At 44.5% G+C, this 17721-nt stretch overlaps 1 protein-coding gene across 1 annotated transcript in view; it reads left to right on the forward strand.

The window, feature by feature from the left end:
* The window catches only part of FAM98A (family with sequence similarity 98 member A), a 130793-nt gene that overhangs the window by 105296 nt on the left and 7776 nt on the right, over positions 1-17721 (forward strand). The window contains 2 exon segments of the mRNA XM_033938897.1: positions 4541-4657; positions 6147-6314. Of these exon segments, the coding sequence (XP_033794788.1) occupies positions 4541-4657; positions 6147-6314 (285 nt within the window).

Here is a 17721-nt window from a genome sequence, read left to right on the forward strand (position 1 = left end):
CTGTCTACCAAAACTTGCCATTTCTTTCCCTCACTCTGGCTCTCTTATTCCACTTCTTCTTATTTACTAGTCTGTCACTAATTATATCATCTTTCTCTCCCATCATTCAGCATTTCCCCCCTCTCTCTCTCTGCTCCCCTTCTATCCAGCATTTCTCCTTTCTCTCCAGCATCTTCCCTCTCCTCCATTTCCATCCAGCATCTTCTCTCCCTCTCTCTCTCTCTCTCTTTCTCTCTCTCTCTATTTCTCCTTTCCATTCAGCATCTGCCCTCTCTCCTGCTTCTGCCCAGCATCTGATCTGTCTCTTCTCTTCCTCCTTTCTGCCCCCTCTGTCACCCCATCCATCATTCACCCTTCTCTCTCTCCCTTCCATCCAGCATCTTCTCTCCCTCTCTCTCTCTCTCTCTTTCTCTCTCTCTCTATTTCTCCTTTCCATTCAGCATCTGCCCTCTCTCCTGCTTCTGCCCAGCATCTGATCTGTCTCTTCTCTTCCTCCTTTCTGCCCCCTCTCTCCCTTCCATCCAGCATCTGCCCATCTTTCTCTCCCCCCTTTCAGCCCAGCATCTGCTTCATTTCTCTTTCCCTTCTATTCAGTGTCTGCCCCATCTTTCTCTTTCCTCCCTTCCATCCGCATCCTCCCCTCTCCTTTTCTTTACATCCATCATCTGTCTTTTTCTCTCTCCCTAGGCATTCCAGCTTGTCTGTTATCTTTCCCCTTTCATCCATTGTGTCTGATCCCTCCCCCTTTCTATCTACAGTCTGTCTCCTCTCGCCTCCTACATCCAGTATCTACCCCCTCCCACATGACATCTCAGCCACCGTCAGACTGATGCGAAGCCTTCCCTCTGACGTCAGCTCTGACTTCGGGGGAAGACTTCTGGTCGGCTACATATGGCGTGCTGCAGGCTGCCTCCAAACCCTGCTGTTATCTGGACTCGAACAAATGGGTGGGAGGGAGTGCATTTTTGGACACAGAAGGCATGAACTTGGAAGGGAGGATTGAGGAAGGGAGGGAAAGAGATGCTGAAGTGGAGGAGGGAATGCATTTTTGGACACAGAAGGCATGAACTGGGGAGAGAGGAAGGGAGGGAAAGAGATGCTGAAGTGGGGGAGGGAATAGAAAGGGAGAATTGGGTGTGGGTGTGTCAGTGAGTGGGAAAGAGAGATGGTTGTGTACACATGGGGAATAGAAGAAAGGAGAATTTTTGGTCATAGGGAGGGAGTAAAGTACAGATGATAGGGAAGAGAAAGATGAGAGGGAGAAATGTAGAAAGGGAATAGTGGGACAGATTGGGAGGAATGTTGGACATAGTGGTGAAGGGAATGGAGGGAGAGATGTGGTATGGTGCTGGAGAGGGGTGATAGAACAGAAGGAGAAATGTTGAGCATGAGACTGGTGGGTAGGCACAAAAGATGAGAAAGAGATAAATGCTGGACCATAGGAGGAACCAATGGACCGCAACAGAAGAATTTACAGAAGATGGGAAAGCGGAAAAAAGAAACTGGGACCAACTTGATGGAAAAATATGTTTCCAGACAACAAAGGTAAAAAACAGAATTTATTCACTAAAATATGTTATCTTTGGGAAATGTATATCGCAGATGTGTTCAAAAGAAAAGGAAATGCATTTCTGGTTTTATTTCTAGTGTTGAAGTACTTGCTGACCCTTGCCGTGGCTGGTGGGGATCCCCAAGCACCGCCAGCAGAGGACCTCCTCTAGGGACGGCCAGAACTCCCCTCCACCAAGCACAGCAGTCGCTGGCAGCATCCATGAGCCACAGAGGTGCCAGTATCTGTGACTCAGAGATGCTACTGCTGCCTGCCAAGCTTGGCAAAAGGAACCCCTGGCCAACTGCAGAGGAAGTCCTCAGCTGAAAGCTTCGGGGTCCTCATCAGCTGAGTATTTCTATTTTATATTTACATTAGAGGCTCTGGTAGAAACCTTTTTAGAAAGTATGTATTCTTCCTAATTAATATTTCCAAATTAATAAAGTGGCTTTGCTTATTTGTAAATGGGTCTCTATCAGAGCCTTTAATTCAGAAGCATAATTAAATGAAATAACTATTTCTGAAGTTTATAGGGATGGGCTGGGACGGATGGGATTCCGCACAGGGACTGAGGGATTTCTCGTGGGGACAGGTAGAGACAGAGGGTTTCCTCATGGGGATGGGTGGGATTTCTGTCCCCGCACAACTCTCTAATCTGGATCAGCCAAAGTGGACGGTGCTTCTCACGGATGCCAGTCTCCTCGGTTGGGGAGCTCAGTGTCTAGGTCACTCAGCTCAGGGCACCTGGTCCCCTGAGGAGGCGTCCTTGATCAATGTTCTGGAGACCAGAGCTGTCCATCTGGCGCTGTTAGCTTTCCGCTCCTTCTTGACGGGTTTTGTTGGACAATGCCACTGCAGTGGCCTATGTCAATCATCAGGGGGGCACCAAGAACACTCAGGTGGTACAGGAGGCAGTTCTGCTCATGGTCTGGGCAGAGCCTCATCTTCTGGATTTGGCCTCCCACATAGCCGGAGTGGAAAATGTTCAAGTGGACTTCCTCAGTTGTCACATGCTAGATCCCGGTGAGTGGTGTCTAAGCCACATGGCCTTTCAGTTGATAGTGCAGTCTTGGGGTCAGCCCCTCATGGACCTGATGGCCAAGAGTGTTATCGCCAAAACACACTGCTGCTTCAGTTGTCGCAGAGACGGTTAGGCCGAGGGCCTGGATGCTTTGGTTCAACCATGGTCAGTGGAGGGTATATGCTGTATGTGTTCCCTCCGTGGCCATTAGTGGGCAGAGTTCTACTCCTCATTGTTCGTCACCCATGCCTAGTAGTTCTGTTGGCTTCGGATTGGCCCCAACATCCGTGGTATGCAGATCTGGTATCAAATCCTCTTCCTCTGCCTCTTTCGCCCAATTTTCTGACTCAGAATCCCATTCCCATGTTCGATCCGGGTCCCTTTTGTCTTAAGGCTTGGTTCTTGAAAGGGAACACCTAGGTAAGAAGGAGTATTCAGATAAAGTGATCTCCACCCTCTTGGAGTCCCGGAGACTTTCCATATCTTGGGCTTATATGCGGGTTTGGTGTATCTTTGAGTACTGGTGCGGGGCGCGTGGAGTGATCTCTTTTTGCCTAACATCTTGGAGTTCTTACAGGATGGCTTGGACAGAGGCCTGGCTTGGTCTTCTCTCTGGGTTCAGCTAGCAGCCTTGTCAGCCTTTTGTGGGTTGTTACGAGGTCAGCGTCTGACTGCCATTCCTGATGTCGTTCGCTTCTTGCTAGCGGCCAAATTGCTCAAGCCTCCCGTGCGACCGTCTGTTCTCTCTTGGGATCTGAATCTGGTCTTGTTCAGGCTGGGGTGCCCCCTATTTGAGCCTTTGGGTGCCTGCTCATTGAAGGACCTTACTGTTAAGTTGGTCTTCTTGGTGGCATGTTTCAGAGTTGCAGGTTCTCTCTTGTAGGTCTCCCTTCCTGGAGTTTTCTAGGGAGCAGGTTGTGTTGCGGCCTATTCCTCTTTTCTGCCAAAGGTAGTTTCTTCCTTTCATGTCAATCAGGCAGTGGTCCTCCCAGTATTGGGTATCGTGAGGGATCTTCAGAGCAGAAACAGTTGCGCAAGCTAGATGTTTGTTGCGTTCTTTGCTCTTATGTGCAGAGGACCCAGGAGTTCAGGAAATCAGATCATCTCTTTGTCCTTCTTGCGAGCCCTCGTAAGGGGGATTGCACTTCCAAGGCTACCATTGCGCATTGGATCAAGGAGAATATTGCATCCGCATATCTTTTTCAGAAAAAGACTGTTCTGGAATTTCCCAAAACTCATTCCACTTGGAGTCAGGTGGTTTCTTGGGCTGGGTCTTCACTAATGCCTCCAGTGGACATTTGTAAGGCTGCTTTTTAGTCTTCCTTGCATTCCTTTGTCAGACACTACCATGTGGACATTCAAGCGCGTTGGGACATGGTGTTCAGTGAGTGTGTTCTGGTGTCACCCCTTCGGGGGTCCCACCCATGATGGGGACTGCTTTGGTACATCCTGCTTGTAAGATTAACCTATGCCGGTTTGGAGAGTTGCTAAAGAAGGAGAAATTAGGCTCTTAATTTACATTCTTTTAGCCTCTCCAGACCAGCATAGGACCCCACCCTATCTATTGTTGTGTTGTTCTTGTGGATGTTGCACGTGCAGATTTTGTTTTTTTCTGCAGGTTCTAGTATTTTTCTAGGGCTGAGGAGAATTGAAGAACAGCGGCTGTGGCTCAGCTGGCGAGCTGTGGAGACATTTTCTTGCATTTACCAACAGCATTCAGGTAAATTAGTTGTTACTCCTATTCAGAATCTTCTTTATTTCTGTTTCAAGTTCTTAGTTCTGCTTGGCTATTCAGCAGACTGATAGGAATAGGGAAAGGCACATACTATTCCAGAGTTTTGTTTTCAGTCTCCACCTACTGGTAATGATGAGATATAACCCACTTGTAAGATTAACCTATGCCGGTATGGAGAGGCTAAAAGAAAGTAAATTAGCAGGTAAGAACCTAATTTCTCCTTCATTTGTTTCAGGAGAAAATTGAAGCAATTAACCAAGCCATAAGCAATGAGTATGATGTTCGAAGGAAGATGTTGATAAAGCGTTTGGACGTGACTGTACAGTCATTTGGCTGGTCAGAGAAAGCAAAGGTATGCTCAGTGCAAAAAATCAAATTGCATCTCTATCAAATTTCAATAGAGGTGGAAAAATTTTGCTAAGCAATAGCATTATACACTTCTCCCTCCAAATCTGCGATGGTTAGGGGAAGAGCCAGCCTGCGAATATGGAAAATCGCAGATAACTTTTAGGACCGGCTCTAACCCACTCCCTCCTGCATCCCGGACCTCCCCAGACCTTAACTGGTGATCTAGCGGGGCAGGAACTATCTTCTTACGTTCCTTCTCCATGCAGAGCCGTCATAAAAAACATGGCTGCCGTGAGTTCCTGTTGTAGTCTCGTGAGACCACGGGAACTCACGACAGCCATTTTTTGATGACGGCTCTGCATGGGACAGGAGTGTAGGAAGATCGCTCCTGCCCCGCATCACCGCTAGACCACTGGGGAGGTCTGGGACACAGTGATTCATCGTTTTAAAACTTGGGGGAGGTCCAGGGCCAAAAGTCACGAATAACCAAATTTGCGGGAACTAAACCCTTGGATTCAGAGGGAGAAGTGTATTTGCTTTAACTTTGAAGTGTGATGCCTTTTCTAGCAGGTTCTTTTCTTCCTACAAAGAGATGTAAAGGGATGCTTAAAAACCACTTCTAATGACTTTGCCTTAACATTAAGTAAATAATTATATTTCTGTTGTCTTGTATGACCATTATCACATTTTGATCCTGATATCTTATAGAGTCTTATGTGCCGTATATATTTGAATATAAGATGAGATTTTGGGGCCAAAAAATGGGCCATAAATGGGAGTCTCGTTTTTTATTCGGGTCAGCACCCACCCACCCACCCACCCACCCCTCTTGGTTCACGAGGGTAAGAGGGAGGTAAAAAAATTTTGACAGTTGGCCAGGACAGGAGATGGGGGGATTCCTTCATTTTCAGCCCACCAAGTCATATGGCAGGCCCGGTGGAGACCTGTATGTCATCGGGAGAGAGGGGGGACAGGATGGAGAGCCTGGTAGGGCAGTGAGGGGGGACAGGGTGGAGAGTCTGGCAGGTGAGGGAGGGGGAAAGGGCACATGAATATTAAACACACACACCCACCCCAGTCTTTTTGAGGGGAAAAAGGGTACCTCGTCTTATACTCGGATCGACTTATATTCGAGTATATACGATAAGTGTCCCATCTCACAAGTAAATCTTTAAAATGTTCATTTTTGTTTTCTGTTCTTGAGTATACTTCTGCATCTCCACCCCCCCCAACATAAACACACACAAGTGTTTTACAAGTCTATTCTTACTCTCTTCTTTTATTATTAGCTTTCTGAAAAAAGCAAGGGGACTCTTAGTGATCCTACTTCTTTAATTAGATGTTTGAATGCCATTCAAAGCCAAAAATAAGGGATAAGCAAGTTGGTTTGAATTAATTATACACTTGCACACCTCAGGATCAGAGAATTCAGCTGTGTAAAGTTGCTTAAGATTGATTGATTGTTTTATTGTACTTTTTGTTCTACCCAACAGAGCCGCTCTGACAAATTAGGACTGGTGTATCAACCAAAGCGTACTGCCTTAGCTAATAAGAGTTCAGTCTCTGTTGCTCATTTGCTGGCGGCTCGTCAGGATTTATCAAAGATTTTGAGAACCAGCAGTGGGTCCATTCGGGAAAAGACAGCCTGTGCTGTTAATAAGGTATCTGGTCTTATGAGAATAAATTTACCATGCCCATCGATCTAGCATGTTTTTTCAAATCAGAATATACAATTTACGTTATATCACATTGTAATATTGTGATGTCTTTTCCCACTTGTAAATGCTGTGAATACACAGAAAGATCAGTAATTTCAAACAAGATGGGAAAGGTCACTTTCAAAGACAAAGTATATGGTAACACAGTCTAACATAATTTGGTGAGCAAACAGGCCTCCTTATCCCTGTTTATATCTTAGGGGTTCTTAATAAATTTTGGAGCACAACTGATAATACAGGATACACTCATTCAGTACTTGATCTCATAGCCACCTTCCTCACATAAACAATTAAAAATGCATAAATTATAGTGATAAGTGCTCATACCCACAACCTAAGTGCTCTAATAGTAATATTAAGCAGAGGTTGTACAAAGGACCATCATTGCTTCTTATCAGTCCCTGACCGCTTCTACTGTTCTTAATAAAAGCAATGAAGTTGAAAACAATTTCACTTAGCTGTACACTGGAGCAGATGTTCCTTCATGTGCACCTCTCTGCTTCACCAGTTCTAACAAATATTATATTACCATTTGTGCATCTCTATAACCATTGCATTCCCTTTACTCGAGTTTAACAAAAATTGCGCTTCCTCAGGAGGGATATAACTAGAATGAAAAAATGCACATCAACTCATACATTACTGCATCCGATCCAAACACTTAACACACACTCATTCAAAAACTACACCCATTACTAACCCCCAAATTGCTTAAACCCATCTAATACATATATCTTAGGGGTGTCATATGTAAGGTCTGCTGGCTATTTAGGACCACAAAACTCTCATACATCCTACTGAAGACATCTAGAAACTGATGGTGATGTCTTCAGAAGGTCCATCTAAACTAGGGAGCAAGACCTGTTTTTCCCAGTGCACATTGAGAACACCCTTCTCTTCCAGGTCCTCTGCCAGTCCTCCAGTAGTGACTAAAAGTTTATGTTCTGTTTGGTTTTATTTTTTTAACTTTTTTTATTTTATTTTTTTTGTGCACACTCTTGAATGGAATTGTTCCAAGGTGGGATATGTATTTTTATTTTTTTATAAAACTTAGGCAGAACAGGGTGGGAAGGGTTCCTCCCCGGGTTGCTTTTGTTGTACTCCTACCACCTCTGCAGCCCATACTGGCTCAGGGGTCAATGCAGAAAGGCTTGTGGTAAATCCACATGTAGAGATGAGATGTCTGAGTATGTGGCTTCTACTATGACCATAATACCATATCATACAAAAAAATGATGGCATGCAAATTTTACATGCACAGAAAACTTGGCTGTTAATGAGGAAAGAGCATATCAGGCACATATGCACAAAGGTTTCATGGTGATCATGGCTCCTTGTATACATATACAAGCAAAAATTGAAAGTATTGGCACATATCGGCAGCTGTTATCTGTGCATAAAAATTTTTGTGAGGTTCATGTTTAGGTGCAGAAGAACACATGCCAATGTATGCTTTACTCTTGGTTCTGTTCAGATGCATGTTTGTCTATTACCTCCTATCTGTCTTTGAACATTACTGGTACTTCCTTCTGGTTGCAAAAAGGAAATTTAAAAAATCTAGCAGTCAAATATCAAAAACCGGCATGAATTCCTCTCCCCAAATCCTTGTATACTGCCCCAGACCTGGCCAAAAAAAAACCCCTCACAGTAACTGCACGTTGAAAACCCATGTTTACCTCTCTTCATTACTGCAGAATACTCAAATGGACTCATTAGCAAACATTTTGATGCAATGTGCAGCCATTAATTCCTCTTTGCATTGCTCAGCACGCAATCTAAGGTAACTCTGTGGTTGGGCTCATGATAGCTTTCTGCACCCCCTCAAAGCAGAAATTCTTCATCCACTCTCTCCTACCAGCAGCTGTGTATCTTCCCAGGAGCAGAGAACCAAACCCTCAGTGAAACAGAGCCTGATGGATTCCTTCTTGCTCTTTTCAAAGACACTGGATTCTTGTTCCCCTCCCCCCGCTACCATGCAGCTATCCTTTTTCTCCTCTATTGAGCTGCCACCTCTGTGTAGCAGAGGAAGCAGGTAACATGAGACTAAATACTCCTTTTGGAGTCTGTGGTCTAAACAGGAGTGATCATTTTGTTTTCTCTCAGGCTACATATGCAGTACTAGAAGAGATCTTATAGGAGGAAGAAGAGTGAGAAGGTTGGAAAGCTGTTGGTTTTATAGAGGGAAAGAGGGAGAGTGAGGTGTGATTAAGAATGTAGTGAGGAATGGTAGGGTGGAGTAGTGCTGCCCAATTCAGTAAAAAAATTTTGATTCGATTCAGCCTATTGAATCGATTATTCTATTCGATTTTCCTGCCCAATTGGGTATGTTTTTTTTTCTTCCCCCAAACATCCTGATGGGTTTATTTTATAGCCTCTTCACCCCCTTTGCCCTCTCCTACCCACACTGGTCCTGTGGTGTAAACAAAATAAACAAACAAAAAATACTTTTCCTCTCTCTGTTAAATCCTAGCTCACGTTCGCAGTCGTTAACACCAGCTCTGGAAGGATACACATTTCAAATCTGACATATTATAATCACAAAACAGAAAATAAAATTATTTTTCCTACATTTTGTTGTCTGGTCATTTTTCAAATCATGTTGGTCCCATGTTGGTTTGGTTGTCTTCTGATCAGGCTCTCCTTCTTTGTCCTAACCATCCATCTTCCATCTCTGTTCTCCCCTTCTGTTTCCCTTTCCTCCCCGGAGGTCTGGCATCTTTCCTTTTGTTCATCTCCATCCCCCCGCAGCTGCAGCAGTGGACCCCACAGATCCACCATCTCTCCATTTCTCAACTACCCTTTCATCCAGAATCTTTCTTCTCTGTCTCTGTCCCTATTCTCCTCTCCAGTACTGTCCCCCTTGTGTCCCTGTCCTTATTCTCCTCTCCAGTACGGTTCCCCTTGTGTCCCTATTCCTATGCTCTCTCCATGCCCAGCATCTTATCTCTCCCCATATCCAGCTTCTTCTTTCTCTCTTCCTTACCTCCTGTATCCCCTTCCTCAGGTACAGGCTTTCTCCTACTATCTCTCCTGCCATCCTGCACCCTGCCCACCTACTTTGGAGTAGTATATGTCCCTCTTGTACCCTTCCCCTTGTGGTCTTGCATTTCTCTCTCCATTAGTCTAGCACCTCTCCTCTGCTTTCCTCCTCCTCTTTTTGGTTTGGTCTCTCTCTTCCCTTCACCCCAGGGCTGGCATCTCCCCTCCCCTCTCTTACTCCTTCCTCATCCTCCTTCTGCACAGGCCAGCCTCCTTCCGTGAAGGCACTCTTCCTCCTCCTCCCTCTGTACAGGCCTACCTCCCTGCCGCGAAGGCCTGCTCCCCCCATGAAGGCCTACCCTCCTGCCACCAAGGCCTGCCCCCCTCACCCTCCCCCACCGCCAAGGCCTGCTTCCCCGCATTTACCTTAAGTTAATACGGCAGCCTGCAGGATCGCTGGTGCTATAGCGATCCCTGCAGCTGTTGTCATCCTCAGCGGCACATTTCCTCTGCCGCGATCCTGACCCTGATGTCAGACGAGGGGCGGGACAATAGCAGAAAGAACGTGCCGCTGAGGATGACGAGCAGCTGCAGGGATCGCTATAGCACCAGTGATCCTGCAGGCTGCCGTATTAGAAGGTATGGAAAACCTTTCATACGCAGACAGGTTAGAAAGGCTGGGGCTCTTCTCCCTTGGAAAGCGGAGACTCAGAGGAGATATGATAGAGACTTTCAAGATCATGAAAGGCATAGAGAAGGTAGAAAGGGACAGATTCTTCAGACTATTGGGAACCACAAGCACAAGGGGGCACTCGGAGAAACTAAAAGGGGACAATTTTAGAACCAATGCTAGGAAGTTCTTTTTTACTCAGAGGGTGGTGGACACCTGGAATGCGCTTCCGGAGGTTGTGATAGGACAGAGTACACTACGGGGGTTCAAAGAAGAATTGGATAAATTCCTGAAGGATAGGGGGATTGAGGGATACAGATAGAGGTAGAGATAGGTATAGAAAGAGTATAGGTAGAAAGATAAGAGGATTAAAGGGCTTAGAAAAGGATCACCTTACAGGTCATGGGCCTGATGGGCCGCCGCAGTTGCAGACTGCTGGGCGCGATGGACCTCTGCTCTGACCAGGGGAGGCAACTTCTTATGTTCTTATTAGCTTAAGCCGGTAAGAGCGAGGAAGCTGGGGAAACATTCAGGCCTTTCCGACTGACCCTCAAGCAGGAACGGGAGCGGATGGCCAGCAAGAGGCAGCGCTGCCGCTCCTGCTTTAGGAAGGCACGGGGGGAAGGATCGGCCATCGAATCGGGAGGCCGATTTTTCTTAAAATTAAATTGATTTGAATCGATTCACCTGATTCAAATCGTGAATCGGGCAGCACTAGTGTGGAGCAAGAGGATGGAGCAGTGGAAAGGGTGGAGGAGAGTGTAAAAATCTGGAACACTCTTCCAGAGGCTGTTGTAGGGGAAAATACCCTCCAGGGATTCAAGACATAGTTAGACAAGTTCCTGCTGAACCAGAACTTACGCAGGTAAGGCTAGACTCAATTAGGGCACTGGTCTCTAACCTAAGGGCAGCCACCGGAAGTGGACTGCTGGGCATGATGGATCACTGGTCAGACCCAGCAGCGGCAGTTCTTATGTGAACGGATTATCTCTTCCTCTTGACTGGATTTCCAATCTATATCTCCTTCCTATTCTCTCCTCCCTTTGAATTTCCATTCCCTATCCCTCTGCCCTTCTCCCTTTCACTCTCATTAGCAATCACTCCCTCCACAATAGGACTAAATAAATTAAACTGCGCACACAAGAATCAAGGAAAAGCTTTATTTTAGAGAAGTATGCATGTAGATATGCATTTTAAGAAAATGTGCTCCCATCATCGGTGGAAAATCACAATATCCAACTGGCCTGCTTATGTCACATTTCAATGTTATGGCACACTGGAAAATAATTTGACATCCCTGATATAACTTGTGCTTTCCAAGAACTAATTTTAAGAAATCATTCTAAATTATTAATGTTAAAATAATCACTTTCTACTGGTTGTATCACCCACATGGAGGGGCATTTTCAAAAGGACATCCATGTCGGAACATCCCAAATGGACATTCATCACACATGTGTTTTTGAACAGGAAATAGGTCCAAGATTTTCTGTTCAAAAATATGTGAGATGGATGTTTCCAGTAAATGGATGTTCATCATGAATAGCCATTTTACAAATTGAAACATCTAAATTATGAATGGTGGGAAACAAGGAATATAGATGTCTGTATGGCAGCATTCTTAGAAAATAGCCACACATGTCCAAGCACGTTCAAATCCCACATTAACTCTTTTTTGTATTTGTGAACCCTTCAGAAACAGAAAATTACGGTTCCTGAATGTACACCGCTTTAATAGCTTTCTGGCTTGTCGGGTGACATATATTTAGGTATAGTAGGTATTTTTCTGCTTTTGAAGGACACATAATTTTAAAAATTAAAGTTAAAGTGGAATTTGAACTTGAGTCCCTTGGTTTATAGTCCACTACACTAACCATTAGGCTGCTCCTCAGATCTGCTTGCTGCTTGTTCAGAATGCCCATAATACCTGAAGCTGTCACAGAGCCTGCTATTTCTTTTCAGTTTTGCTTTCAGGGGAAAGGGAGGGAAGCATCGATCAATAGGGAATTAAGGAGGTAGCATGCCTTAATTCTTCCAGTGGCCTGCTGCTCAGCTGTAGCCTGGACATGATTGAAACAGATCTAAATAAGGATGTCCTTATTTTTAAGAACATAAAAATTGCCGCTGCCGTGCCCAGCAATCCGCTCACGCAATGGCCCTTGGTCAAATACCAGTGCCCTAACTGAGGCTAGCCCTACACTTTGTCTTGAATCCCTGGAGGGTGTTTTCCCCTACGACAGACTCCGGAAGAGCGTTCCAGTTTTCTACCACTCTCTGAGTGAAGAAGACCTTCCTTATGTTCGTATGGAATCTATCCCCTTTCAATTTTAGAGAGTGCCCTCTCGTTCTCCCTACCTTGGAGAGGGTGAACAACCTGTCCTTATTTACTAAGTCTATTCCCATCAGTACCTTGAATGTTTCAATCATGTCCCCTCTCTCCTCTGTTCAAGGGAGAAAAGGCCCAGTTTCTCTAATCTTTCACTGTACGGCAACTCCTCCAGCCCCTTAACCATCTTAGTCGCTCTTCTCTGGACCCTTTCGAGTAGTACCGTGTCCTTCTTCATGTACGGCGACCAGTGCTGTATGCAGTATTCCAGGTGAGGGCGCAATATGGCCCGGTACAGCAGCATGATAACCTTTTCCGATCTGTTCGTGATCCCCTTCTTTATCATTCCTAGCATTCTGTTCACCCTTTTCGCCACTGCCACACATTGCGTGGATGACTTCATCGACTTGTCGATCATAACTCCCAAGTCTCTTTCCTGGGAGGTCTCTCTCAAGTACTGCCCCGGCATCCTGTATTCGTGCATGAAATTTTTGTTACTTACATGCATCACTTTACACTTATCCACGTTGAACCTCATCTGCCATGTTGATGCCCATTCCTCGAGCCTGATTATGTCACGTTGCAGATCTTCGCAATCCCTCTGTGTCTTTACTATGAATAACTTCGTATCGTCTGCAAATTTAAACACCTCACTCATTGTACCAATGTCCAGATCATTTATAAAAATGTTGAACAACACAAGTCCAAGCACCGAGCCCTGCGGCACCCCACTGGTGACGCTCTTCCAGTCTGAATATTGTCCATTTACCCCCACACTCTGTTTCCTCTGATCCAGCCAGTTTTTAATCCACGTGAGTATTTCACCATTGATTCTGTGGCTTGCAATTTTCCAAAGTAGTCGTTCATGCAGAACCTTGTCAAACGCCTTCTGAAAATCCAGATATACAATGTCGACCGGGTTGCCCTTGTCTATCTGTCTGTTTATTCCCTCAAAGAAGTGCAGCAAGTTCGTCAAACACGATCTGCCTTTACTAAAACCGTGCTTACTGGTCCTCAGCCCGTGTCCCGTCAAGGAGATCAATAAGCTGTCCTTTATCAGCGACTCTACCATCTTTCCCGGTACCGAGGTCAGACTCACCGGTCTATAGTTTCCCAGATCTCCCCTCGAACCTTTCTTGAAGATCGGCGTAACATTCGCCAACTTCTAGTCTTCCAGAATCTTTCCAGATTTGATCGACAGATTGACTATTAGTTGAAGCAGTTCAGATAAGGTCCCTTTCAGTTCCTTGATGACCCTTGGATGGTTGCCATCCGATCCCGGGGATTTATCGCTCTTAAGCCTATCAATCTGCCTACAAATCTCCTCTAGACTGACCGTCAATCCTGTCAGCTTTTCGTCTTCATTTCCAGCATATAGCCTGATGGGTTCTGGTATGCTGTGTACATCTTCTTCGGTAAATACAGACTCAAAAAATGTGTTCAGTTTATCGGTGATTGCTTTGTCCTCCTTTAGCGCTCCCTTTATTCCATGGTCATCCAACGGTCCCACCTCTTCCTTCGCGGATCGTTTCCCCTTAATATATCAAAAGAACAGCTTGAAGTTCTTCACCTCCTTGGCTATTTTTTCCTCGTAGTCTCTTTTGGCCCCTTTTACCGCCTTATGGCACCTGCATTGATGTTTATGCTTGTTCCAGTTTTTGTCCGTTTTTGACCTTTTCCATTCCTTAAACGAAATTTTCTTGTCTCTTATCGCTTCCTTCACCTCTAAAGTGAGCCATGCCGGTTCTTTGTTCTTTTTCCTCTTTGAACGGTATATATAGATTTTGCACCTCAGTGACTGTGTCCTTAGAAAGGGACCAAGCTTGCTCTAGCATTTTTACAGTGCTTATCCTCTTCTTAATCTTCTTCCCTACCATGAGTCTCATCCCTTCATAATTCCCTTTTCAGAAGTTCAGTGCCATGGCTATCGTTTTGGACTGATGTTTCTCCCCTGCGTCCAGATCGAAGCGGATCATATTGTGATCGCTGTTTCCCAGCGTCCCTTCTACATCTTGTGCCGGTCCTCGTAGGCCATTTAGAATTAAGTCCAGAATTGCATTTCCTCTAGTGTTTTCCTTGAAAAGTTGTTCCAGGAAGCAATTGCCTACAGCATCCAAAAACTTGGTCTCTCTAACGCAACCGGAGGTACCAAGGTTCCAGTGCATTCCTGGATAGTTGAAGTCACCCATGATAACTGTGTTGCCTCCCTTGCAGTTGCATTTAATCTTGTCTGTCATTTCTCCGTCAATTTCTTCAGACTGGCCTGGGGGTTAGTAGTAGATGCCGATCTTCGTTTGGCAATCGCTGTTGGAAGTCCTGATTTTGGGCCCTCCCTAGTTCCACCCAAAACTACTCACAACGCTTCCCCTTGCTATTTGGATGTATGGTACTGTCAGATTTCCAAATCCTGTCTTTCAAAGTCAGGATTTTAATGTTTCTAAACTAAACTAAACCTCAGTTTTGTATACCGCACCATCTCCACTATTGTAGAGCTCAGCACGATTTACAGGAGCTGGGATGGAAAGGAACTCCAATGGAGGGTTATAGGATTAAGTGTAAAGAAGGTTTAGATGGGTGTGAGATACCAGAGAGAGAGGAAGTATTACATTTTTGAGAATAGCCAGGTTTTCAAATGTTACGGAAAAGTTGGAGGGAGCTTGAGTTTCGGAGTGGGGAGGTAAGGTTATTCCAGAGCTCAGTGGTTCTAAAGAGGAGGGATGTCCCTAGTTTTCCTGCATGGAATATACCTTTTATAGAAGGGAAGGATAGTTCTAATATTTGAGAGGATCTGGTGGAATTAGGAATTGAAGAATTCCAAGATAATGGAATAACGGGAGGAAGGATGCCGTGAAGGATCTTGAAAGTTAGGCAGTCACATTTAAAGTGAACCCTGGAGATTACCAGGAGCCAGTGAAGCTTGGACAGGAGTGATGAGACATGGTCAAATTTACTTTTTTTGAAAATAAGCTTTTCAAAAAATTCATCCAAATATCTTAACCCCTCCTCTTTTACCTCCAGAAGATTCACCTACCTTCAGATAACCTTCCCCCAAATTACCCACCTTAACACCGTCCAATTAAACAAATACCATAAATAGATTGTAACCTACCCTCTCTAACTGCATTCCATATGTATTTTTCATACAGTTCTTCACTGTCAGTTTAATTTCCATCCTATAAATTCACATAGAATTTTTCTTTTTTCAACCATCTTTATTTTCTCTTCTTTATTAATTTCCAGGTACTTTAGTTAGATTGTGAGCCTTCGGGACAGTAAGGGAATTTTTAAGTACCTTCTTACTTCTCATTTATAATCTTAATGTATATTTTCTTCAAACCGCTTAGAACCTAACGGATGTAGCGGTATATAAGAAATAAATTACATTACATTACATTACATTCTGAATCTGCTGAAGTCTATGGAGGCTTTTCTTAGTTAGGCTTAGGTGGATAGAGTTGCAATAGTCCAATCTGGAGAAGATGATGGATTGTACAAGGATGGCAAAGTGTTTTTGATGAAAGCAGGATCTCACTTTCCTCAGCATATGAAGGCTAAAAAAGCATTTTTTTTAAATCAGGGAGTTGAGATGATCATTTAAGGATAGTGAAGAGTCCATGGTGATGCCCAGAACTTTGCTTGAAAACTCAAACCGTAGTGTGGAGCCGGAGGACAATGGGATGGAGGAGGGTAATTGGTCTAATTTTGGGTTGAGCCAAAGTAGTTTTGTTTTGGACTCATTCAGTTTCATTTGTACTGTGAGGGCCCAGGATTGGAGGTTCGTTATACAAGAGGATATGGTCTCAGAGAGGTTGGAGAGGTTCGAGTCGGTCTCGAGGAGGACAAGGATGTCATCAGCATAAGTGTAAAGTGTTTCTAGGGGGGATAGATGGAGGAGTTTCAGAGAGGACATATAGATGTTGAAAAGAATTGGAGATAGAGGTGAGCCTTGCGGGACACCACATGTCGGTTTCCAGGGGGAGGATGAGGTGCCTTTCATGTTAACGGTGTAGGAGCGGGAACGTAAGAATTTTGAGAACCAGTCTAGAACTGTGGAGTTAATGCCTATCTCAGAGAGTTGGAAAACTAGAATATCATGATGGACAGCGTCAAAAGCTGCAGAAAGGTCGAATTGTAGAAGATCAGCGAACTTGTTACGAGAATGCATAAGCTGGACTTTAGAGATTAATGAGGCTAATAGGGATTCAGTGCAGAAGTTGGGTCTAGAGCCGTATTGGTAAGGTAGGAGAATAGAGAATCTTTCTAAGTAGGATGAGAGTTGGGTAGATGTGATAGACTCTAGCATTTTGGTTAGGAGAGGGATATTTGCTATTGGACGATAGCTGGATGGTATGGAGGGGTCTAGGTTAGCTTTTTTCAGTAGTGAGGTCAAAGCAATGTGTCCCATTTCAGAAGAGAATAGGCCCGATAGTAGAGCAGAGTTTATAAGTTTGGTGAGAGATGCGATGGCCTGTGCGGGAATTTTCTCAAATAGGTAGGAGGGGAATGAGTCCAGGGTACAATTGCAAGATTTCAATTTGAGGCAGAGTTTAGAGACCTGCAATTAGATACGAGCGAAAAGGTAGTCCAGGATCTGTCTGCTGGGATAGGGTTGGAGACAGATAGGGTAGGGTTGGAATCGGTGGGAAGGAGCATCTTAAGGTAGTGACCTTTTCATTGAAGAATTTTGCTAGAACCTTGGCTGAAGGAGAAGAGGGGAGCAGGGTGGAGTCGTTTTTAGAGGTCAAGGAGCATCAGATGTTAAACGGGGCACTATTCTGGTTGTTGGATTTGGAGATCTTGTCACCGTAGAAGTTCTTCCTTGCTTTTGTTAATATTGTATTGTAGAGCTTAATATTGACTCTCCAGGTCTGTCTATCTGAAGGGGATTTAGATTTTTTCCATTTGCGCTCCAAAGCTCGACATTTCTGCTTCAGTTCTCTGTGATATGGGAGGTACCAAGGGGCCTTACAGGAGTAGGAGACGGTTACGGGGATTTCAAGCACATGACATCTGTTTCAGTAATTTGGGATGTCCATATGCTTCAAAAATAAGGGCCATAGCGTTAAGTGGTAATGCATTTTGCTTTGTTGACTTGGATAGTACTCTTTGGTGGTGCTGGTGGGTATTTCTAAGATTACTATATAGAAATATCTCTAAAATAAGAGAGGCATTCAATAATTTATCTACCTGAGTATGTAAAAAAGTAACAAGTGTGTTGAAACAAGTCTGTGCATGTTGTGACATGGTCTCAAGGTTACTCATGCATAGTTGTATCTCAGTGTGAGTCACATTCCAAGAGACAGGATATCATGAGAGTCCTTATGCGAATCAAGTAAGAAACTGCTAAAGTTTTAGCATTGTTCCATGATAGTTTC

The sequence above is a fragment of the Geotrypetes seraphini genome, chromosome 3 (genome assembly GCF_902459505.1).
Source record: "Geotrypetes seraphini chromosome 3, aGeoSer1.1, whole genome shotgun sequence".
Classification (NCBI taxonomy): Eukaryota; Metazoa; Chordata; class Amphibia; order Gymnophiona; family Dermophiidae; genus Geotrypetes; species Geotrypetes seraphini.